At 40.2% G+C, this 23,668-nt stretch overlaps 2 protein-coding genes across 2 annotated transcripts; one reads left to right on the top strand and one right to left on the bottom strand.

Annotated features, from left to right (window-relative positions):
- Nucleotides 1–7,134: 7,134 nt before the first annotated feature.
- Nucleotides 7,135–18,162, top strand: LOC104427460 (transcription elongation factor SPT6 homolog). Its single transcript, XM_039304186.1, has 17 exons — nt 7,135–7,320; nt 7,489–7,596; nt 8,622–8,757; nt 9,031–9,112; nt 9,218–9,371; nt 9,455–9,590; nt 9,669–9,915; nt 10,006–10,194; nt 10,269–10,391; nt 10,505–10,897; nt 10,986–11,093; nt 11,206–11,985; nt 12,620–12,761; nt 12,838–14,012; nt 15,035–15,244; nt 16,381–16,876; nt 17,564–18,162. Exons 1-17 carry the CDS (start codon nt 7,290–7,292, stop codon nt 17,986–17,988), a joined length of 4,935 nt encoding a protein of 1,644 aa, XP_039160120.1. The 5' UTR covers nt 7,135–7,289; the 3' UTR covers nt 17,989–18,162.
- Nucleotides 18,163–18,571: 409 nt separating this feature from the next.
- On the bottom strand, nt 18,572–23,393 carry LOC104425403 (probable E3 ubiquitin-protein ligase RHC1A). The gene is made up of 2 exons (XM_039304188.1): nt 23,151–23,393; nt 18,572–19,731 (listed from the first exon to the last, which is right to left on the bottom strand). Exon 2 carries the CDS (start codon nt 19,709–19,711, stop codon nt 18,791–18,793), a length of 921 nt encoding a protein of 306 aa, XP_039160122.1. The 5' UTR covers nt 19,712–19,731; nt 23,151–23,393; the 3' UTR covers nt 18,572–18,790.
- Between the last annotated feature and the right edge of the window lie 275 nt (nt 23,394–23,668).

Raw genomic sequence — 23,668 nt, 5'->3', positions numbered from 1 at the left:
CATCGATTTGGTCAACCAAAGTTAAAACCAAAGTCTTCCCCCCTCCCCCACACATTTTACATTTTCTTTTTTTCTTCCCCAGAAATAGAGGTTCTAGATTTTCAGATCATAATTTGATGGCATTTTTAGGAAACTTGTAGCTCAATAGTTGATCTTTTAGGGGCTGATACCCTGAAAAATCCTAGGCTACGCTATTGCGACACAAATATTCCAATTTGTTTGTTGCTAAAAATTCGAAACTTGTTCATTACAAACACCGAATTTTAGCAAATGCAAGTGTTCCGGCCCCCTTGCGGCATCTCTCCAGCTAAATTATTAGGGCTGTGCAAAAGAACCAAGACCCGCCCAAATTGCCCAGAATTGGACCGAAATCATTCGGAACCGGTGGTTCTTTTGCAATTGATTGAGAGTCTCTCCCTTATCGCTGAGGTTGAGAGTTCGAAACCCTACGTTGCTAGCAATTTAAATAAGGAACCATAGCGGTGAGTTGCTGTGCTAGTTTTCCCCAAAGTATAGGGGCCCAAGCCAAGTGGAGTTCTTGCTATGCTAGTCTTCCCAAAATATAGGGGCTTGATCCTCATGAGCCGTTCGGGCACGGAGGGCATGTGACAGAGTTCTCGGTCACCGAAAAAAAAAAAAGTTTGGTCACACAAAAATAAATGTTTGGATACTTATGTTACCGTGAGAATAGTTTGCCCATGATTAAATAAAGAAAGACCATCGAATTAATACCTCTAAATTTATGAAATTAGAGGAAACCGGGGCGATGGCTTTTCGAGTTAAATGATTTCGAGAAACGTCGAATTTGACTAAGAACTTTAGTGTCCTTAATGTAACGAGAAATATAGATGCGTCGGCGATGTCGCGGTGCGTGGCCCTTTTCGTGACCCACCACCGTCGTCTCTATCCCCTCTTCACATGGACAGAAAAAAGAAAATGAAAACTAAATCCAATTATAAAGAAAACCCATTAAATAAAGACAGGAAAACAAAAAGAAATCAAAATGTGTTATTTAATGCCAGAGACCGTGAGACACCGACGAAACATATGTACCAAATATGTGGACGAAAAGTGGGCTGTCCGAAATTTGATGGTGGTCTTTATATACATATTTATATAGCTAATTGCAAAGTCAACAATAAAATTTGCTCAAAGTCCATCATACCACCATTAGATCAACATTAGCAAACTAAATTTGATTAAGGGTAACTTCAGAATACAGATTTCAGTGTGCATCGACATACGTTACGCACGATATTTGCAATAAAGCACAAGCCAACTTCCACATGTGTGTATATATATATATATGTATATAATTTTATTTTTTTTTCCATTTTGTGGAGCCGCCACGGTCAAAGTGGTCCATAGGGAGAGAGATGGTGTTGATCTCGAGGAAGATGTGGCGGAAACGCTTGCAGACCAAGGAGCAAAGGACGAGTAGGAGGGTTTTAAGGCTGGCAACCTCGGAGATGATGAGTAGGAGGAGAGCATCGCGAGAAGCAAATCGAGTTTAACGACTTACCAATTCCATTTTTTTTTTTTAGAAAATTTAACTTATTTTCCATATAAGATGCAGGCATCTGAAAACATTTTCGATCACATGTAGCCAAACAAAGAAAAACGGAAAATAATTTCCCATAAAACATTTTTTTTATCGTAGAATTTTTCCCCGAACAAACACGCCCTAAGCTATTATTAATCTTAGGCTTCATTTGTTTTCGTGAAAAAATGAACAATTATGAAAAAACATTTTTCGAAAAAAATCACTCACACAACTCATGATATGGATGTAAATTATCTCTATCATCCACAAAATTATTCAGACATAAATTTTTATAAAAAGTGAAAGTAACTTTCATCAGCATTATCTCAAGCGATATGAGCAATGATTTTTATTTTCCACATGACATATCAGCCTTAAAAATTCTTGAATTATAGTTTTTTTTTTTTTCTTTGGGGGGAAAACACGTGTATGGATTTAATTAAGAATTGATAGTGGGTAGGAGGGGAGGGGGCGGCGGGTTGGCTACAAATCTCAATCGCGGGGAGTGTTAAGCGGGAATGTGCGGGGAAGCGAGCGAGGGACGACGTGGATGTCGGGCACGCTTTTCTTATCGTCAGAAAGCGAACCTCCTCTCTCTCTCTCTCTCTCTAGAGTAATGAGGCCCACGCGCCGGTCACGGGATGAATTGCAATTTCCCCACTTTCTCAAGAATTCGCTTTTCTTCCCATTTTCCATTTTCTATTTTTTTTTTAAATTTTAATGGTCGCCCCCACCGCGCCTCCCGTGATTGAGATAAAACCGGCTCGCTTCATCGCGTGGTGGGGAATAGGGTCTCTTCCATGGTTCTTCCACATTTTCTTCTCGGAGGACCACGCGGAAAAAATTGATTACTTCTAACGGGCGGGGCCCGATCGGCCGCCCGTCGTCGTTCGCTAGTTTCCTGGTCCGCGCTTGGCACGGGATGCATCCGTTTGTAATCCCTTCGTCTTGGATTCGGAACATGAGGGGGGAAAGGCACCAATTCGATCCTGAAATTATTGTGCGAATCCCGTTGCGGTCCTTGAAGTAATCTTTATTTTGTGCTTTTCATGCCTGCGAAAGAGTCTCCAAACTCAAATTGAGCTCTCCAGCCATCGAAAGAAGACCAACTATCGGCCTCCGTCTATAGCACGCCTCAAACTCGATAACCCCTTTTTTTTTATGCTTTGGTTCATCAGCACAAAGTGATGCTAACGGAGGACTGTTCGGTCAGATATGTCGAATAGCAATTCTTTCTCAACGAGTATCGAAAAGATTCATGCCTTCACTCCGACTGGGCAGTTTATTGGAAAGTTGGCACTTGATCTCGTCACTTTCGTTCATCTCTACTTGAACCTCTCAAAGAGAGAGAGAGAGAGAGGCAACCAAGAAAAATGGATTCACCCATCATCTCAAAATAGCTCGACGCAATTGACAGATGATAGTGTTATTAAGGCTTTGGGGGAATATGGTAAGAATTGACTTCAAAGTGTCCCAAGTTTGACGCACTCGAACCCAAGATGTAGAGGACTCGGCCTCTATAGTAGCTTCAAGCTTGAGCGCCCGAATAGGCATGGCTTGAGCTGTGCCACGCCCTCGAGCTCAAGGCCTAGACCTCGTTCAACTTGTGGTCAAGGTTCGATGGACGAGCTTTTGATGGAGGACTAGAGTGTTGTTTTTATGTTATGGGATAAGTGTAAAAGTCCTAAAAATTGTCACTTGAATCATAAAATTCATAAAAAGTACATTAAGTCCTAAAAGTTGTCAAATTTATGCAATTAAATTTACTCATTAACTCCATCCGACTTGATAAACAAAAAATGCTGTCGTGACTTTTTACTTTTTCCTCTATCCTATGTGACAATGGCATAGTCAAAACAATATCATTTTGGTTTGAATCTATTTTTTAATATATGTTTTATTTTAATTAAATTAAAAGAATAAGCTAAATTGAAAAGAAGGGTGGGTGAAACTAGGCTAAAAGGGCAACCTCGCCATCCCACCATTGCCAAGGAAAGGCTTAAAGGTGGGGGATGGCTGGTGAGGATCACCGAGCCCCGCCCAATGGTTGATGACCCTCACCGACTGAAGGCGAGGGCTACAAGCCCTTGGCCTGTTGGTTTCTCATCTATGCATTTGTCTTTTTTTTAATATTATTTTTAAATTTCAATTTAAATAATATTTGTATTAAAAATTGGATTTGGATCAAACATACATCATTTTAGCCTCATGTTTTATGTTTTAGTCACATCATCGCCACTTAGAAGAAAGAAAAATAAATATCAAGTCAACATTTTCCGTTAACAAAGTTGAACAAAGTAAACAAAAGAACTCGATTACACCACTTTGCACTTTATATAAGTTTGTTGACTCAATTACACTTTCCTAACAAGTTTTAAAAGTCTATTATTCTCTTGACCAAGTAAAGTCAAATGGAGGGGTGGAAGTATTTTGTGAAAAGGGATCATGATATTGATTCAAAAGTGAACCAAGAGAGCAACACATTTTTTTTTGGCTCGGAGATCGAAGATTAATAGTAACTAGGATAAAAAGAAAAGACATTCAAAAAATAAAGCAAGCATGTCATTTTGAATAGACTTGTTCACATCAAACTATAGCCATAATATAGTCAACAATAATTAGACCGCCATGTCAATAATTTTAAATAATAATTGAAATTTTACGTGCAAAAGTTTAAAATGATAATAAAGCATGTACTATATATTTAGAATTGAATTGATAAATTTTTTAAAATCACAGCATAAGTAGTCCTTAAACTTCTCTAAATTGTTTGATCAGGCCTTGGAACTTTTCTTCTTGGGGAAATGGATTCTTAAACTTTTTTTTTTTTTTTTTTTGTTCAAGTTGATCATTCAGTCATAATTATAGATGGAAATGTTGACATGGCGTCCTGCGTGTCATTTTAAAAGTAAAGAAAGATGGAGAAATAAATAATGTTAGAAAGAGAAAATAAATATCACAGAAACAAAAGTGGAAATTCGAATCACAAGTTTTGGGTAATAATTACAAGTTTGAAATTCTCGAGAACGTAACATGAGTATTCTCAAGTTCACTCGTGTGCATTAGCTCCATCCAACAGTCTTCTCAGCTCTTTTCTCGTACGGCGATTTGGAATGTTTGGAGCTTGAATTGATTGTCGGTCGTTGCACCATCGTCGAATTTCCTTTTTCCTTGAGTAAATGTTGCCATCCATCCACGAAATCAGCTTTCGAAGATATTTTCCAATCATATCATTTGACTGTCCTCCACAGAACCATCTATACATGGCAATGATTCTAGCAATCTCCATCTAGGATATGTTTATTTGAGTGAAATAATTTTTTCGCAACCTGATTTTCTGGATTTTCGTGCATTTGATTTGTTGAAAATGACCACCGGATGAAAAATCATTTATTATCAAAACAAATGTGCTAGCTTAAAATTAGGAAAATGAATCCCTCATTTGAAAAAGGGGAAAGTATTTTTCATGAAAATGATTTTCTCTAAATGATTTTCTCTTATCATAAAATTTTCTTTTAAATAGATGCACACTTAGTAATCAATTATATTAATCATGCGGCATTGAGCCTAAATTGGGTATGACACAATTATATGTATTATCCGTTCCCTAAGATTTGCCGGGAAAGTGTTTTCTTGTGAATATCTTTCACCAAAGCAGTTAATTTTCAGTTTTTTGTTATTGGGACAGGGTTCTATGTAGTTTCAAGAAGGATGTAAAAAGTTCTATGCTACTTGCAATAAATTAAAGGATAAACACGAGATAAACATGTAATTAAAGATAAATGTGCAACAAATGAAAAAAAATAGAAAAAGACGATTATTCTTGTGTTTGTGAATTTGTTAAAAGGTCCTAAAAATTATGTTCTTTCGGCTATTTATAGGCTGATCCAAGAATAACCGCTCATTGGCAGTGATTAGCTTTTCGAATTTAAATTACTTCTAAAGACTTCAATATTGCTCCATTAACCGCTTCGCTCCGTACTTATCGTAGGTACCAATATACGAAATTGTTTTCATTCATATATTCTTGCTCTCGAGCGGTTACTAATCTCGAAGCTTTAGTATTTTTATTTTTATTTTTGGTAAAATCTCGAAGCTTTAGTATTTTTAATAACTGGTGGCCCTATTTCATAATTGGCCCATTGGGTTCCTTTTTAGTTCTAGGCCTGATAAACCAACTTTTTGCACCAACATCCGGATCTCGAATATTTAATCATGATTTATATATGGAAACTTCCGGACACAGCGTAGAACGTGTATCTTCTGTATTTTATTTTTTTCACACGAGAACACTAGGAAGATTAATCAATAATTTAAAAAAAAAATTATCCTAACATAGGTTTCTCCAATTTTCTCTTCGACATAAATAAATATTTCCCTCTTCCCTCCATCTCCAATTTTTCTCAACCCAAAAAAGTTATCGTGCGATGTAATCGGAATCCTCATATTGTAAAATTCAATATCACTTCTCATCTACTTCATAAAGTTTCACTTAGTTATAAAATTTGTAAAAATTCAGGGTAGGCACCAAAGTTCGACAATTTGCCTTATATATTAGATATATAAAATAAATAAAAAGCCCACAAAAAATTAAAAACCTTGCCATGACACATTTATCTCAAACTTTTTGTGACACCAAAAGCTTATGTGACACATTTATTCAAAAAAAATTTCCATGACACAAAAAGATCTTAAACTTATATTTGTGTGACACGTAACTATAACTTCAAAATCCTAAAACTCATACTTATATGGCACATTTACCTCGACATTCATATAAGTATAAATTTGAGATTTTTGGGGTTATAAAAAATGCTTTAAGTAAATATGTCACACAAGTGGGAGTCTGGGATTTTTGTGTCAAAAAAAGGTTAGCGTAAATGTGTTACATGAGTATAAATTTGGGGTTTTATGTGGCTTTTACTATAAAATAAACAAAATCTATTAGTTTTAAGGGAGTGCATAAATTGATTTATCAAATTTTATATCATGAACGAGTTTTTAAGTAAAGAAACGCATTTGATAACAATTCATAATTTTTGTTTCCGAAACATAAATTCGTTTGATAATAAAATAAAATTTCTACTTTTAATAGAGGCAGTGGCGAGCACCTAGCGATGGGTGCTTAGTTGTGGGCATCTTATGTTCGGCGATGGCAATCGACTTCTGGTTTTTGGCAATGGGCAGTCGACGTCTAGCATCCAATGATGAGCAGCAAATCAATTTATGGAATAAAAAAACTTTAGCTTTTGATTTTTGTTTCAAATCTATTTCTAGAATAAAAATCTGATCTAAAAATATAAAAATGAAATTACATTATTAAACAGATTTTTATTCCAAATCTCTTTCGGGAACAAAAAAAAAAATAGAGAAATAGTAATTTCGTCTCACGCGTCCTAAACATCCTCGAAGATTCAAGCAAGCCCAGATTGGGCCGGGCCGGCTGCCGGCGAGAGCAATTAGTCAAAAACGCCCGGCGGCCCGCAACCACCGCTCGCCCCGGCCGGGCCCAAGGCCCCAGGAAACGGGGGGCAGTCTCGTGATTACGGGGGGCGCGTAGGAAAGGAGCGAGTCATCGGTGTTCTTCTCTCTCTCCCTCTCTCCCCCACCCAGCAAGTCCCCAAAGCACCTTCGTTTCCTGCAATCTCAGTGAAATCTCTTCGCTGCGCTCGCCCTCTTTTCTCTCTCCAACACACGCTCGCTCGCTCTCTCTCCGGTACCAAACCCTAATTCTTCCACCGCGGCCATGGGTAAAGCGGTCGTCTCCGACGACGAAGGTGAGCCCCTCGAGAGAAACGCGCCGCCTCCGATGCGCTTCTTCTTCCGGCCTCGAGCCTCTTCGGTTACTTCTTTTTTTTTTTTTCTCCTCCTCCGCCGCCACCTCACATTGCGGCGCGTGATTATTGTCTGTTTTTTGTGTTTTTGTCTCCGGTGCCGTGGGGCAGACGAGCTCGAGATGGGAGACGGGAGGGAACACCTCGAGGACGAGGAGGAGGACGAAGTCGGGGGACGCCGCCGCGGCGTCGACCAGGAGGAGGAGGACGAAGACGACGGTAAACTTTTTTAAGCTTTCAATCTTCTCCCGCCGAAAGGATTTTTTAGGGGGCCGATCGTGGCTCGTTCTCTTTTGAGTTTCGACCGTCGCGGTTTTGGAGCTTCGTGATTGTTTGGGCTAGGGTTTGTTTGTTTGTTTGCTGGAGAGGTGGGCAATTTTCCTTTTTTGATCCGACGATGGGTTCGAGTGAGTAGGTTTGGGACATTGCATGTCTGGTCTTGTTCGAGTTGGTCGTAGGCAGTGTGAGGGTTGGGGCTTCTTACGGATCGGTTTGGGGTATCTTTATGAAAGTGACGGACAATTTTCCCCCCTTTTTCTTTTGGGTGAAGAGCAGTGCATGACAGAGATTTAGAGGCCAGGATGATTGTGGTTAGGTATGAGTTAGTTTCACTGTGAGAACTACTGGATGATTTGAACATCATTATGGAAAATGTCAATAACCTCACGGAGGGTTTTCAACTGGGGAGATAGGCTCTGGACATTGTAGATCTTCCTTGCAGACCAAACTTGCTCGTTGATGGGAGTGTAGAGTTCTGGAAAGTGGATGGTAAAGAATCTTTCGAAACTGTAAATATCAGGGTTTGGGCAAAGAAATATTTCTGGTAATCTCTCTCGAAAAGAAATGAAAAGGGTCACAAGCGTTCACTTGGAGATTGTCATAGTTTTGTGCTTTCTCTTGGAACAATTGTTATCTGGCATTATCTTTGGGTATGCAAAAATTTTGATTTTCTTCATATGCCGTGGGCACTTCATTGGATCGGTAATCCGACTATGAGTGGATGAGCGTGCTTTCAATGCTGAGCTGAGCTGAGCTGAGCTCTTGACCTGTATTTTGCCCATAGCAATGGGTCTTGATCAATGTTATAATTATTGTACTAAAGTTTTAGTATTCTTCCTTTGACCAATAATTAAGTACATGCTTCATTGGATGTTGAGTTTCAAGCTGCCCTTCTTTTAGTTAGTGCTTTCTTACAGGGATGTCTCCTTGAGTATATAGTCATACCCTCCAGTTTTGTTTGGCAGAAGAGGGACAGGATGAGTACGAGAAAGATGGATTCATCGTAGATGATGTTGATGAAGAGGAGGAAGAACAGGATGAAGAAGAGGATAGGGCAGACAGTGATGAGGAGAGGCAGAAGAAGAAAAAGAGAAAGAAGAAGTAATATCTCTGTTCTCTTTTGTGAAATAAGTACAGCTTTCTTTGTTGATTTTTCCCCCCTTTCAAGAAAATCATCTAAAGAAATAGAGGATCTTTGCTTATATATAAGTTTTTAACTGTGTATATGAGTTTGATGCGGCTCTTCACTTGTTGGAGTTTTTTTTTTTTTTTTGGGGGGTTGTTTTGAAAGCATGTTCCAGTCTGAAAAGGAGTGAAATCTCTAATTCTTTTCTTTCTTCATTCATCCCTTTTCTTGGTGATTGGGAATTGAAGTGTTAAGGAGTTTCAACTTGACGAGGATGACTACGATCTCCTTGAAGACAACAATATCACTGGTTTTCACCGCCCATCGAAGGTATTCTAGTGGTTTTTTTCCCTGTTTATCATTTGATTGTTTGCTGCCATATTGTCCCATTCTTTGTTAAAAAAATATTTAGTTTAAATGTTGGAATCTCTTCAGGAGAGCAAAAAGTTTAAACGGCTGAAGAAAGCACGGAGGAATGCTGATGAGGAAAGCTCTGGGTTTTCTGATGACGAGGAGGTTGTTGGAAGTGGTAAAGTTGGGCGAACTGCGGAGGAGAAACTCAAGCGCAGTCTGTTTGGGGATGACGAGGGTATGTGTCTCTTTATTGCACTGTAAAATTTATGGACTGGGGTCTGAACCTAATTGTAATGGTTGGTATTCATACTGTTATAGGACCACCGCTCGAGGATATTGCTGAAGACGAAGAACCAATGGAGGAGGAGGAAGATGCAGAGATAGGTGATGACGATGACATGGCCGATTTTATTGTGGATGAGGAAGAAGTTGATGAGAATGGTGCTCCTGTCAGGTACTCCTAAAACTCCATTTGTCATTACAATGTTTACGTAACTGAGTTGTCACACCGGTGTTTCTTTCTTTTCTTAAGGAGGAGGAAATTTAAGAGAAAGAAGTCTAGACAGGCTCCTGGAGTGTCATCATCTGCACTCCAAGAAGCCCATGAAATTTTTGGTGATGTTGATGACCTCTTGCAGTTGCGCAAACAAAGCTTAGAATCTACTGATTTGAGGGAAAGGAGACTTGAAGATGAATTTGAACCTGTTATTCTTTCAGAGAAGTATATGACAGAGAAAGATGACGTGATTCGTGAGAGAGATGTTCCAGAGAGGAAGCAGGTTTATACTGCATCAACACAATTTTTGTAGTTGCTTCTATGTATGTGTTTGCTGATTGATCCTTTTGTGGTCATACTCTTGTTTTGATAGATATCCGACGAAGGCATTAATCTGCGGACAGATGAAATTGATTTCGAAGAAGAGACAAACTGGATATACAATCAGCTCACAAGTGTATTAGCATTGCTCTTCCGTAAGAAAGATGGAGGGCCCGATGTATCTATAAACAAGGATCACATAACAAGATTTTTGAATCTTTTGCACGTTCAGAAGTTGGATGTTAGTATCACTGTCTTTGTTTCTTGAGCAGCTTTATTATGGTCAGAGAATTTATTTTTCTTATTGGCTTTCAGATACCTTTTATTGCGATGTATCGTAAAGAGGAGTGCTTGAGCCTCTTGAGGGATCCTGAAGGAAATGAAAGTCTTGAGAATGATGAAAGTTTTGAGAGAGCACCTACACTGAAGTGGCACAAGGTTGATGTACCAACCATCGAAGCTGTGATTTGATTTTGAGTTGGGCTCAGTTTTGACTGATTTAATATGGGGAATGATGAGTGTTAACCAGCCATTGCAATGTGTGAATGCAGGTACTTTGGGCTATTCATGATCTTGATAGGAAATGGCTCTTGCTTCAGAAACGAAAGGCTGCTCTGCAGTCATATTATTATAAGCGATTCGAGGAAGAGTCTAGACGAGTGTATGATGAAACAAGGCTCAGTCTGAATCAACGGCTTTTTGACTCGATTATCAAGTCACTCAATGCTGCAGAAACAGAAAGAGAGGTTGATGATGTTGACTCGAAATTCAATTTGCATTTTCCTGCCGGCGAAGTTGGACTGGATGAAGGCCAGTATAAGAGGCCCAAGAGGAAGTCGCAATATAGTGTCTGTAGTAAGGCTGGCTTATGGGAGGTGGCAAGCAAGTTTGGATACAGCTCGGAGCAATTTGGGTTATCGATATCATTAGAAAATCTGAAGAATGTAAGATTGTTTTCTTGCTGCTTTTGTGTGAGATTGATATTGATAGGAAATAATCAACGATCTTGCCTTGTGTTTTATTGCAATGTAGACGGATGAATTGGAAGATGCAAAGGAAACTCCAGAGGAGATGGCTTCTAACTTCACATGCGCTATGTTTGAGACTCCACAAGCTGTTCTTAAAGGGGCACGACACATGGTATACATCGGTGTTATTTTTAAATTGTTTGCTTTATGGTGAATGATTCTTTTCCAATGGGTGTAACAAATTGTGTCATTGCTAAGTGCTGATCCTTTTTAAAATTTTTTAGGCCGCAGTTGAAATTAGTTGTGAGCCCCGGGTTCGAAAGTATGTCCGAAGTGTATTCATGGATAATGCTGTGGTGTCGACAAGTCCTACACCTGATGGAAATGTGACGATCGATTCTTTCCATCAGTTTGCTGGTGTTAAGTGGCTGCGTGAAAAGCCACTGAGTACGTTTGAGGATGCACAGTGGCTTTTAATCCAGAAAGCAGAAGAGGAGAAGTTGCTTCAAGTTTCAATTAAGTTACCAGAGGCAGCACTGAAAAAGTTGATACATGACTGCACAGAGTGTTATCTGAGTGATGGGGTAAGTAAATCTGCTCAGCTGTGGAATGAGCAGAGGAACTTAATCTTGGAGGATGCACTTCATGGTTTTCTTCTTCCCTCAATGGAGAAAGAAGCGAGAGCATTGTTGACCAGTAGATCCAAGAATTGGTTGGTAACAGAATATGGCGAGGCCCTGTGGAGTAAAGTTTCCATTGGACCTTATCAAAGGAAGGAAAGTGAGTTTAACTCGGATGATGAAGCAGCACCAAGAGTTATGGCTTGCTGCTGGGGTCCTGGAAAACCCGCGACAACCTTTGTGATGCTAGATTCATCTGGGGAGGTCCTAGATGTGCTTTATACAGGATCCCTCACCTTGCGGTCTCAAAATGTAAATGACCAGCAACGCAAGAAACATGACCAACAAAGGGTTTTGAAGTTCATGACAGATCACCAACCACATGTTGTAGTTCTGGGAGCCGTCAATTTGTCTTGCACACGGTTGAAGGATGACATATATGAGGTGTTGTCTCTGATAGATTTATATCAATTCCTTTTCTTTTGTTGCTTGGGCTAAAGATTACTAGTTTGTCTTGAAAGTGTTACTATCTTGAGTTTGTTCTTGCTTTTGTGTTAATTACTTGTTTCAAGGAACCTTGATTTTGCGTAGATTGTGGATGCTGGGGTAGCAAGTGAATAATCCCTTAAGTTCTTATTTGGTATTTATTCAGGTCCAAATGTCCTGCCAATAGTGTGTGGTAAGTCTCTTATTGCTCCAGTGTTCTGAGAATGATGGAGTGGGATTTGTTACTCACGAGTTCTGTCTCTTTATAGTCATGTCTTTCCAGTACTTATCTTGGAAATAGTTATTGTAATGTATTTTTTATCTTTCATGCTCTTTAATTTTTGTCTGGAAAAGACAATAAGAGGGACTTTTTCCTACACTGTTTAAACCTTGACATGTCTTTCCAGTACTTATTTTGGAAATAGTGATTGTAATGTATAAACAAGTTTTCTTTGGGTCTTCTTGTACATTGCCAAGGATAGGAGATGGATTCTTAGTGAGATTTTACTGAGTTGGATGTCCTTTTTGAAGACTTCTTTTGTTGCCTTCTCTGCTTTGCTGATGTATCAGTGTCCTGTTTTCCTCTCTGCAGATTATTTTCAAAATGGTGGAGGAAAACCCTAGGGATGTGGGTCATGAGATGGATGGCTTAAGCATTGTATATGGGGATGAATCTCTACCTCGTCTATATGAAAATTCTCGGATTTCATCGGATCAACTGCCATCTCAGCAAGGTAAAAAGAATGTCGCGTTTTGTATATATTGAAGTCTTAAAATTGTGATCCTCTATCCATGTCATTCTTTTTCCAGGCATTGTGAGGCGAGCTGTGGCTCTTGGGCGCTACCTCCAAAATCCCCTGGCAATGGCCGCAACTCTTTGTGGTCCTGGGAAGGAGATATTATCTTGGAAACTTAATCCATTGGAGGATTTTCTCACTCCCGATGAAAAGTACAGCATGGTTGAACAGGTCATGGTGGATGTGACAAATCAAGTAGGGCTAGATGTTAATTTAGCTATTAGCCATGAGTGGTTGTTTGCACCTTTACAATTCATATCCGGGCTTGGACCTAGAAAGGCAGCATCTTTACAGAGGTCATTGGTGAGGGCTGGAGCTATTTACACTCGAAAAGACTTTGTAACGGTTCACGGACTTGGTAAGAAGGTGTTTGTGAATGCTGTCGGTTTCTTGCGTGTCAGACGAAGTGGCTTGGCCGCTAGCAGCAGCCAGTTTATCGACTTGTTAGATGATACAAGAATCCATCCAGAATCTTATAACCTAGCGCAGGAGTTGGCCAAAGATGTTTATGATAAATATGGCGACGGTGATGGAAACTTCGATGATGAGGCATTGGAAATGGCTATAGAATATGTCAGGGACCATCCAAAGTTTTTGAAATCACTTGATCTTCCTAGATATGCTAAAGACAAGCAGCGTCAGAATAAAATACAGACCCTGCATATGATTGTGAGAGAATTAATCCAGGGTTTTCAGGATTGGCGAAAACAATATGAAGAACTTAGTCAGGATGAAGAGTTTTATATGCTTTCAGGTGAAACTGAGGAAACTTTGGCTGATGGGAGAATTGTGCAAGCCACAGTTCGCAGGGTGCAACCTCAAAAAGCAATTTGTGCACTTGAATCTGGTTTAACTGGTGTCCTTATGAGGGAGGACTACTCAGATGATTGGAGAGACATATCTGAGCTGTCCGATAGGTTGCATGAAGGTGACATACTTACATGCAAAATAAAGTCAATTCAGAAGAATAGGCATCAGGTTTTCCTAGTTTGTCGTGAGAGTGAGATGAGAAATAGCAGATATCAGAATGTCCAGCCCCTTGATCCTTACTACCATGAAGATAGGACCAGCTTACAGAGTGAGCAAGAGAAAGCTCGGAAAGAGAAGGAGCTTGCTAAGAAACATTTCAAACCAAGAATGATTGTTCACCCTCGCTTCCAGAATATAACAGCTGATGAAGCAATTGAGGTGTGCAGCCTAAAATAAAGGTCTTTTGTGAAGTTCAAGTGCATAGATTTTGTCTGCAGAATTCTCACATTGCTATATCTTATGCATGTCCCTAATAAATTGCTGATTAACTGTGATCTGCTAAAGTAGGCAATTCTGTTCATTTCTGAGCATAAAGCAAATAGATGACTGGTTAGGCAGCAAGTTGTTAGTTTAGTTTATATGCATCATTATCGAGTGTCTGAGGGTGGTTCAGATGGAAGAGAAGGAAAGCAAGTGAGAAGGTTTTTCTAATGGCAGTGGTTTTAGTTGGGTGGCAGGTGGTTCATTTTTTCTTAAATTCTGGGCCTGAAAGAATCTTGATCTGATGAGATACTTTTCATTGTTGGTTCCCCTTCCACCTTTGGGTAGTCTAGGGTGATAAAAACTAGGTTTTCTATGATATATCTTGAAGTTGTGAAAGATGGAGTTACTCCATCTTTTGAGTCACGTGGACAAAATATTTTGTGATGCACAATGTTATTAAGACTTTTTTGACTACCTATATTTGGTTTGGATATGGTTCAAGTATCCGTAATATTATGTATGACAGAAGAAAAAATGTGCTTTTTTTTTTTTAACATAATAGCTTTTGTGCTTGTTCGGCAAGACCTCTTTGAATCGAGTGGGCATATAAGGATATATAGCTGGGCCCACTTAGTTGGACAAGGCTTTGTTTGTACTTGTTCTAACCAAAAAAATTATCCATAGATTTCAGTTACTCGGCACTATTTTGGTATCTCAGCCGTTTTTTGGCTTTAATAAACTGAAACTTGATTTTTCTTATATATGTTTGTCAACATAAACTCTATTGTAGATGCATATTATGGATATACAACTCTTATGGAATATTTTGGGGCTGAGGGCCAGGAAAGTTGGATATCTGTTGAGTGTCGATAGAAATTGGTTTGAATTTAGTGCTACATGGCTCTTTTGCACTTCAGTTACTTCTAAGAAAATCATTTATTGAGCAAAGTACTTGAAGAATGGTTCTTTTGTGGCAGTTCCTGTCGGACAAAGATCCTGGTGAAAGTGTCATTCGTCCCAGTTCTCGAGGGCCCTCTTATTTAACCTTGACTCTTAAAGTTTATGATGGCGTTTATGCACACAAGGATATAGTTGAAGGTGGCAAGGAGCACAAAGACATCACAAGTCTTCTTCGCATTGGCAAGACATTGAAAATTGGGGAAGACACCTTCGAGGATCTGGATGAGGTCAGTAATTTATAGTGTCAATCAACTAACCCCATGAAGAATTTCAAACTATGTTGCGTGTCGCATGGTATTTTGAAAAGTACAAGGGTGTGCTTCGCATTACTTAGCTGTGTTTTAGCTAGTCTGTTTATTGCATTGTTTGTATCAGATTTTTGAGATGCTGAGTTACATTGCTTGATTCTTTGTGGTTGGAACTTTCCTTGGAATTATAGAGTGAGAATTTATTGAGCTGATGGGTATTTGGACTTGTTCTTGCTTCTTAATTGATATAGCCTGAGAAAATTGTTTAACAGTGGTTTTTGTGAAATAGGCTTGAGATTGCAGACTGGGTCCATTTATTCAATATCTTCCTCCCTACATGTGTCTTTATGCTCACTGCAAATGAATTGTCCGAGCTGACTCTGAATAAATTGGATAGTTCCAAAGCATCATAATATGACTCAACTGACTTCTTATATGGGTCAGATTTTTTGCAGTAAAGGCTATCTTTACTTAGTGAACTTGTAGTTCTTTCTTATTCAAGCAGATGATTTTGTGGAAAAGGAACTCAGAAATACTTTTGGGTTTATAGGCTGGGTGGGTTTAGGGGCTGGCAGTACTTAACCATTGAGAATATAGTGTGCTTTCCTATAATGACTTAAGCAGTTTTTTCGGCTGAGTGCAGGATGTAGCTATTGTTAAGAACCACAATCCAGTGAAATTCTCAGTTTAGTGATACCTCTGGAAGTTGTTATCTGGAATTTACTTTTAAGATGCAACCTTTCAAAATTTATTAGTTAGCTTGCATTGAGGATTATGTCTTATTAAGGACAGAAAATGACCATTTTGAAGTTCCAGAATTGACTTACTTCCAAGGGTATTATAAGAAAGGGAGATTTTGAAAGCAAGCGGCAAAACATGGGACGTAACATATTAATCTTCAACTCTGGAAATTATATGTAGTGCTGTATTGTTTTGAAGATGCTCAATTGTATATATTTGTTTTCTATTGTGGATTTTTTGGCAGAGGCTGATGCTAGGGCACTTGTTTTAAATTTATGCGAGGCTGATGCTAGGATACTTGCTTTTATTTCAGTGACATTCGTGCTCAAATGGGGTGAGATATCCTTTCTTAAATTGAGTTGCTTATATTGTAGGTTATGGATCGATATGTGGATCCCTTGGTGGGTCATTTAAAGGTGATGCTGAACTATCGAAAGTTTAGGAAGGGCACTAAAGCAGAAGTTGATGAGCTTCTAAGGATTGAGAAGGCAGAGCATCCTATGAGGATAGTTTATTGCTTTGGCATTTCCCACGAACATCCAGGCACATTCATCCTTTCCTATATAAGGAGCACAAATCCCCACCATGAGTACATCGGTCTTTACCCTAAAGGATTTAAGTTCCGGAAAAGGATGTTTGAGGACATCGATCGGCTTGTGGCATATTTTCAGAAGCATATCAATGACCCTCAACATGACTCGGCACCGTCAATTAGGTCGGTCGCTGCCATGGTGCCTATGCGAAGCCCTGCGACTGGAGGTTCTTCTGGAACATCTGTGGGCAGTGGTTGGGGTGGTTCCACAAATGAAGGCGGCTGGAGGGGCCAGTCTTTTGACAGAGATAGATCTTCAACACCAGGGTCAAGAACAGGTACTGTCGGTCTAGATACTTGATATATAGACTTGCATGAGTGCTTTATGTTTCTCCCGTTGGGAATTTCTGCAGAAGGTTGAACATTCTGAGATTAGGAAGAGATGGCCTAAGTTCATTGCTAGAATCTACGAGTCAAGACTTGGTTTTAATCTAAAATAGTAAATGGGTCCGGTTAACAAGTGTCTCAGTGCACTAGTGAATATACTAGACTTGAAAATAATTCAATTTTCAAAGCACTGATTATACATGATATGGGGACTATCAATGCATTTCCTTAGTAATTTTGGGACACTCATCACCAGAATCCATTGTAGACATAGTATCGATATGCAGTAATTGGGAGTCTCTTCTGGTTTGGTTGAATAAGATTCTTTAGAGAAGCTCATGATGTTCGCTACCTGTAACTGAGAATTGGTCTGGCTGTTACGATTTTGGTGTAGGGATTGGTAGGGCATATTGTGGTCTGTTTACATAATGTATTTAATGTCACATTGCGTCTCTTTTTTTGGCCATATGTATTTAACTGTTATGGGCTATTTCCCTTCTTGTCATGTTTCTCCTCTGGTTGTTCTTCATTTCTCTTGTGTTTTCAGATAGTTGGGAAGTTCTTCCGTGTTCTTAATGCATTCAGATGGCCCACTAGTTCTCTTTAATTGAAAATACATTTTGGATTAATTTTTACAGGTCGAGACTACAGAAATAGCGGTGGTCGTGATGGGCATCCTAGTGGGCTTCCTAGGCCATATGGTGGGCGTGGACGTGGTCGGGCCTCTTATAATAACAGGGGGAGTAGCATCACCAGTAATGACCGACCAGATTCAGGTTACGATGCGCCTCGATGGGATTCAGGTAACAAGGACGGAGGTGACGGGTGGGGCAGCTTTCCGGGTGCTAAAGTTCAGAATTCGCCAGGCAGGGAAGCATTCCCTGGCGGATGGGGCGCCGGGGGCAGTGGAAGCGGTGGGGGCGACCGTGGTGATTGGGGAAGTGGGTCTGGAGGTTGGGGTAGCACCGGTGCTACTGAGGGTGGGACCGAGAATGGTGGCGGTTGGGGGGGTAGTAACTCCAAGAAAGCTTCTGACGATGCATGGTCTAGTGGGGGTTGGTGATGATGCTACGGACGAAAACTTCAATGTTTTTTTGTACATCTCCGAGTCTTTCCACTGCAAGGATGCAGAGGATGATTAGCCCTGATTTTCTTTCCACCATCTCTTTTCTCCAAATGAACCGTGAATTGGATAATGCTCACATACTTCCGGCTAATATAATTTATTTTTGTCTTTTGTCGAGCGCCCCTTGATTTTTGAACTCCTGAAGAACCAAAGCTGCTAACGCAAGAAAGACTTGCCCCCTACTTTCCCAAAAAGAACAGAAAAGAAAACGCTGAGCGTCCAGAATGAGTTGTGCGATTTGAAGCCTAAGATGATGTGATGCACGTGAGTGCCGAATCGATAAGGAAACATTACCACCACATGTTAGATCCACATCAGCTCTGTTAACTGAAGGCTGTCCTATCAGTTTTAAACAGATAAGCGGTCTATATAGAATTTTTCACGATGCTGATACGTAAACGAAGTGAATCCCCGAAGAAGATTCGATTTTCTCTTCTTCCTTTGTCCTTTTGGGGCAACAATCCACCACAGAAGGTTAAAAAAAATCGACGTTGAAAACTTGGCACGCTGGACTTTCCCACAAGCCTTTAAGAGCACATAGTACAGATCACAGCCGAAAATGCCTAGGACAGAATTTTACCAAACGAGTAGATTTACAGAAACGGCAGAAGAGAAAAGAGTATCGTACTAGAAACAGCACACAATCTCTAAAAGCCAATTCCATTACAAGCAATTCTCTTACCATGAATTGTTATCAGAATTACAAAGCAACCACGGACTGCACGGACGGCGCATCGACTCAGTCAAAAGGCCATTCAGAGTACTCCATCTGGTGGTGGTTATTTTCACGCACAGTCGAGGAGTTACTAGGGCTGTGTCTATTGTTCTGAGAGCTGGAATTCGATGAACGGAATGGCCACAAGAACGAGAAGGGATTCCTCCTTCCTTGACTCTCCCTCCTGCTGGTGTTGCCATTATTGCTGCTGCTCCGATTCGCAGCAGTTGGACGACTGCTGCTCGATCCTTGGGGCGGCAGTTCTTGGCGGCAAACAGGGCATGAGTTGTGCTGGAGTAGCCATGGGACAATGCAATCCGAATGATAAATATGGCTGCATGGCATTTGCCTTGCATCTGATCCAAGCTCAAATTTTTCTTTACAAACAGGGCAGTGTGAATCGGAGCGAAGATGCCTCTGCAAGATCTTAATAGTGGGCATGGAATCGATCAAAGGCCTCGCCGCAGGAGCAGGGCCCTGATGTTCATTAGCAGAAGCAGCAAGGTGTCCAACCATTTCTTCTAGTCCAGGCCCGATAAAATAGTCGCCCACGTTACCCCTTGTCAATCCAATTCCAGGAACCACATTAAAAAGGGCCTCAATTCCATTACTTGCAGACAATCTCACGGGACCGCCATATATCAGAAAAGGACTAACTCCAGAGTCACGCTCAGAAAATAGATCAGATCTGCCCCTGATGCCATGGCTATGGCTTCTATCTGCCAACCGCTGCCCTACCAATGCTGAGAATGCTTGCTGCATCATCCGATAGTGTGGGTCACGACCTTCATCACCAAGTCCAAAGAAATCGAGTCGGTTAATGTGCACCAGGTCAAGTTCTTGAATAAATCCTCCAATACAATAGGGGCAGACTGCATCTCGACCTCGTAATCGTATTGGTCGTCTACATTGGTAACACCAATGGGTGTTTCTGCTACTTGACATAGTCTCCTCTCCCTGTGCCTCTAGAAATCAGAAAAATTTGATCAGAACTCACCATGGGAACACGAAATACTGCTGTCCAAGCATAATGCTGAAAGGTTTCTATTGCAAGAAATCCAACTGTTGCACAATTTCCAACCAAGTTCCATAATGTAACACTGATACATGCATAACCACAAAATAACATAGCCTTTCCCACTATTGTAGTAGAATATATTATGACATCTCAACGCAAATTACTGAATTAATTCCCTCATATAAAGAAGTCTCGTTTGAAAGGTGCTCTCACTTATCACCCACGACAGGGCTAAAACAGGGGGGAAAGCACTAATCACTCGACATAATTCAAGGAATTCTTCAACACAGTATATGTACCACCAGTCAACGGTACTTTTGCAACTAAGAAAACTCTCTCTAAGTTCTGACCTCTTAAAAAATGGGTTTTACTAGAGAATTATTCATCCAGAAAAGGGGGAATGGGAAAAGATTTTTGCTAATTTTAACTTAATAGGAACTAAGTCCATAAACTTCACTTTCACAGAGAAGCCACAGTATTTCTCAATTCAAATAAATACATCAACTAGCATATTCTGTGCTGGTCCACATTTTTCCAATCAAAATACATAGACTTTAGTGCTCTGCATTATGGCAGCCCAATAAAGATGCTCTCTCTGTCTCTATGTCTATTATAGAGAGGTCGAGATGGTAATCAAATAAAGCCCAAGAACAACAGTTTGATTTCGGAAACGTTATTTCTAATAAGTTCCAGATAAGTTACAGATTCAATTGCTCAATTTCGCATTCCTTCATTCAAATGCTAATCTTTGATTTGTTCTAATCTAAGCGCCCGGCGCAAAAATCTCAAAAACAAGTCCCAAGAGTCTCAGAGCTGAATTTGTAGGACCTAATAAATTTGCTTGGTTGTAGTTAAAATTTAAGCAATGACAAAACTGAGTTGTTTCATCACCATTGGAATCTCGACATGTTTAGTATGAACACTTCAAACCATTCTATCAGACTATGTAATAAGGACATTCTTAGTCGTATCAACTGCCAAAAAAATACAGCTATAAAAAGAAGTGTCAACATGCACGATACTGGTTATTAAGCAAAGACTCAGTTGTTTCATGACTGTCAGAATCTTGACACATGTAAAATGATCGCTTCTTACCATTCTATCAGATTATGCAATACAGACGATCTTAGTTGTAATTACTGCTGCAGAAAAACCAATTATAAAAAGAAGTGGAAACTTGCACAATGTTCGTCAATTGTTAACGTCTTTGCACATGTTAAATCAAGTTTGACATGGAGCCTTTTAACAATTACTACATGCAAAGTTTTTGGTTTGTTTCTAAACAAATTTAAGAAATTGCTTATTCATCATCCTTTGCATTTCATAGGACCAAGTTAAAAGTAAGCAAGCACCGGGACTCTTTGGTCTCCACAGTGAATAAATATAAATTCCTGGAAATAAATGGACTAACAATCACAAAAGTGACTCAGTCAACTGCAATCCTTACCACTGAATAGAAAGTAAAAAACCTCTTAGAAATGATTTGAGTAGTTCTTATGGGAAGCAGATCATCAAGAAGTTTCCTCACATGCTTAAAGCCATTTCTATTTTAATAACCTAGCGATCTCTCTCTCTCTCTCTCTCTCTCTCTCACACACACACACACACACACACACACACACACACACACTGACACTGCAGGCGCACTCACCCATTCCAATTAGGTTAGAATAATAATTGTGCATACAAATATCATTTCCCTATAGGAGAGCAGGTTCTCCTCAGAAAAATGTGCATTAAGCGAGAAGGGGAAGTTTTCCGCCAAAAAACAGACAAAGACAGACAATGTGGAAATCAAAATTGGTTAGGACCTGAAAATACTAGGAAACGTTGGCGAACAAAAGTCCACATATAAACAGAGTGAACTGATTACTACTGGCCCTGTGCAGTGTCCTACATTAAGTAGGTTCCTTCTCACGTTTCAAATGAATATAAAACTGTTGGGTGACAATGACATTGACATCATTAATCAAACAGAGGGAATAATGTCACATTTCAGCATGAGGAAAGTTATCAAACGGACCCTAACTCACCGGACTCTGACAATTGGTTCAATCTAATTCTCCCTGTAATCCTAAGAAGATCAAATGGAAGCTCATGTTTGCCAGAATGCAAACATTTGGTGAGTGACAATAGATCAAATCTAAAGCTCGCAATGGAAGTTACATGAAGTATTCCCCTTAACATTGAAATAAAATAGTAACTCGAGCATCTGATTAAGGTCAAAATAAAGTACCCAATCAAAATCGAGTGCAAGGTTGACTACAAAATTCCTCCCTCCATGTTGCAATAAGCATCAAAACTGGTGCTATGACATCCGACAAACCAACTTGTAAGTGGTTTCCAGCTATAATCGAAACTATTCTATCAACGATGTTTAAAATCCACAAAGTAGCATGTAGGAAAATCCAGGAAGCCATTTCTACTAAAATTTTTTTGAAAACTGTTCTCATACTTCACGAGCATACAGAAAAAGAAAACCTAGGATGAGGACTTCGACGAAAGTAATGCTTTGCAAAGCCAAGGTTCCGAAATTCTTGATCATTAGCTTCTCGATAGCTATCTAAGGTAACCACATTTAAAGTGCCACATGATACAGATAAGCAAGCGGCAACATGCCAAGAGCAACCATCTCTCTTTGCTGCTCCATGTCTCCAACCAATCATCAACCATTTTCTACATTTAGTCATTGACATCGTTATCATCTCAAAAACAGCTCGTAAGCAATAATTAACCCAATGGCTTTGCTGGCAACCAAAGAATATAACATAGCCGCTTCAGAAACTAGAGCGTTCGAGACGCATCTTATCATAGCTCTAAGTGGGAGTCCACTAAACAAGTTCGAGCATTGATACGAACAGGACTGGTCACCGACATTTTGCTAGAGTTACTTCTAAAACTTAGGGGTATCCGTAAGGAGTGAAAATGGACCCATTTTTCGTCAGGCAACAACCAACGTCCCCGATGGCTGCCGGTGCCAAGTATGCAGCAAAGATCATTCTGATCAGTACAAACTCCCCGGAAACTTAAATCCCTAGCCAGTGACAACAAGAGAACTCCACAAAAAGTCAAAGACCAAACTACGTAGCTAAAAAAAGAAAGAGGAAAGAGCATCTCACTCCCCCCAAGACCAAAAAATAAAAAGAAAAAAAATTGCGGAGCTCTGAGCGGGGAGATCATCAGGTCAGAGATCCAATTCAGCAGCAAAGATCGAACATTTCAAGCCACAACAAACGCACAACAAGCCGTCCAACAAATCCCCCCAACTCCCAGACCTCCATTTCCTCGTGCAACGAAGAAGAGCGGGAGCGCTCCGGACTGTGGGAAGATTCAGATGCGGGGGGGCGATGGGGGGGCGGAAGTTACCTGCTCGGATGCGAACGTCGACCGGCGATCAAGGGAAGTGGGAAGAAGAGCTGAAGACTCGCGCGCTGCGAGAGAGATTAGCAGAGAGAGAAAAAAAAAAAAAACCCTAAAATCGAATCGAGGGGAGCTCAGTGGCGGAGTTTTCTTTATTACAACAGGAGAAGACCTTGACGAAGAAGGAGATGGAGAAGATGCCTTGCGTCTTCGCCTGCGCGCGACACGTGGCCTGCACGTTGATTATGTTAATCAATCCTCTTCCTCTTCTTCTTCTTTTATTATCTCAGCACTGATGAAATGGCTTTGGTTGGGTGAGCGTCCAGCGAGGGTGTTTTGGTAATTTTCAGAAGGGACACGGTGGGGGGATCTGCCTTTCTCGAGGGCGTATTTGGGATTTCGCATCGGCCCCACGCTCCTGCCCACTTTTACCGGCTACTGCGCAGTCTGTGGGGGAGGGCTTGGTTCCCTCGGTTTCAGCTCAATTCACAATATTGAGGTCCGGACAATTCTCTCCCGAAGTC

The sequence above is a fragment of the Eucalyptus grandis genome, chromosome 11, assembly GCF_016545825.1.
Source record: "Eucalyptus grandis isolate ANBG69807.140 chromosome 11, ASM1654582v1, whole genome shotgun sequence".
In the NCBI taxonomy this organism is placed as follows: Eukaryota; Viridiplantae; Streptophyta; class Magnoliopsida; order Myrtales; family Myrtaceae; genus Eucalyptus; species Eucalyptus grandis.
Note: the sequence above shows the minus strand (reverse complement) of the source record. Positions and strands in the feature narration are given on the sequence as shown.

Excerpts from the sequence above, each read along its gene's own strand:
- LOC104427460 (XM_039304186.1), top strand. The coding sequence starts at position 7,290 with ATGGGTAAAGCGGTCGTCTCCGACGACGAAG. Across the intron at positions 7,321-7,488 it reads GGTCGTCTCCGACGACGAAG|ACGAGCTCGAGATGGGAGAC; the intron begins GTGAGCCCCTCG and ends GCCGTGGGGCAG. Across the intron at positions 10,392-10,504 it reads CTACACTGAAGTGGCACAAG|GTACTTTGGGCTATTCATGA; the intron begins GTTGATGTACCA and ends GTGTGAATGCAG.
- LOC104425403 (XM_039304188.1), bottom strand. The coding sequence starts at position 19,711 with ATGTCAAGTAGCAGAAACACCCATTGGTGTTACCAATGTAGACGACCA.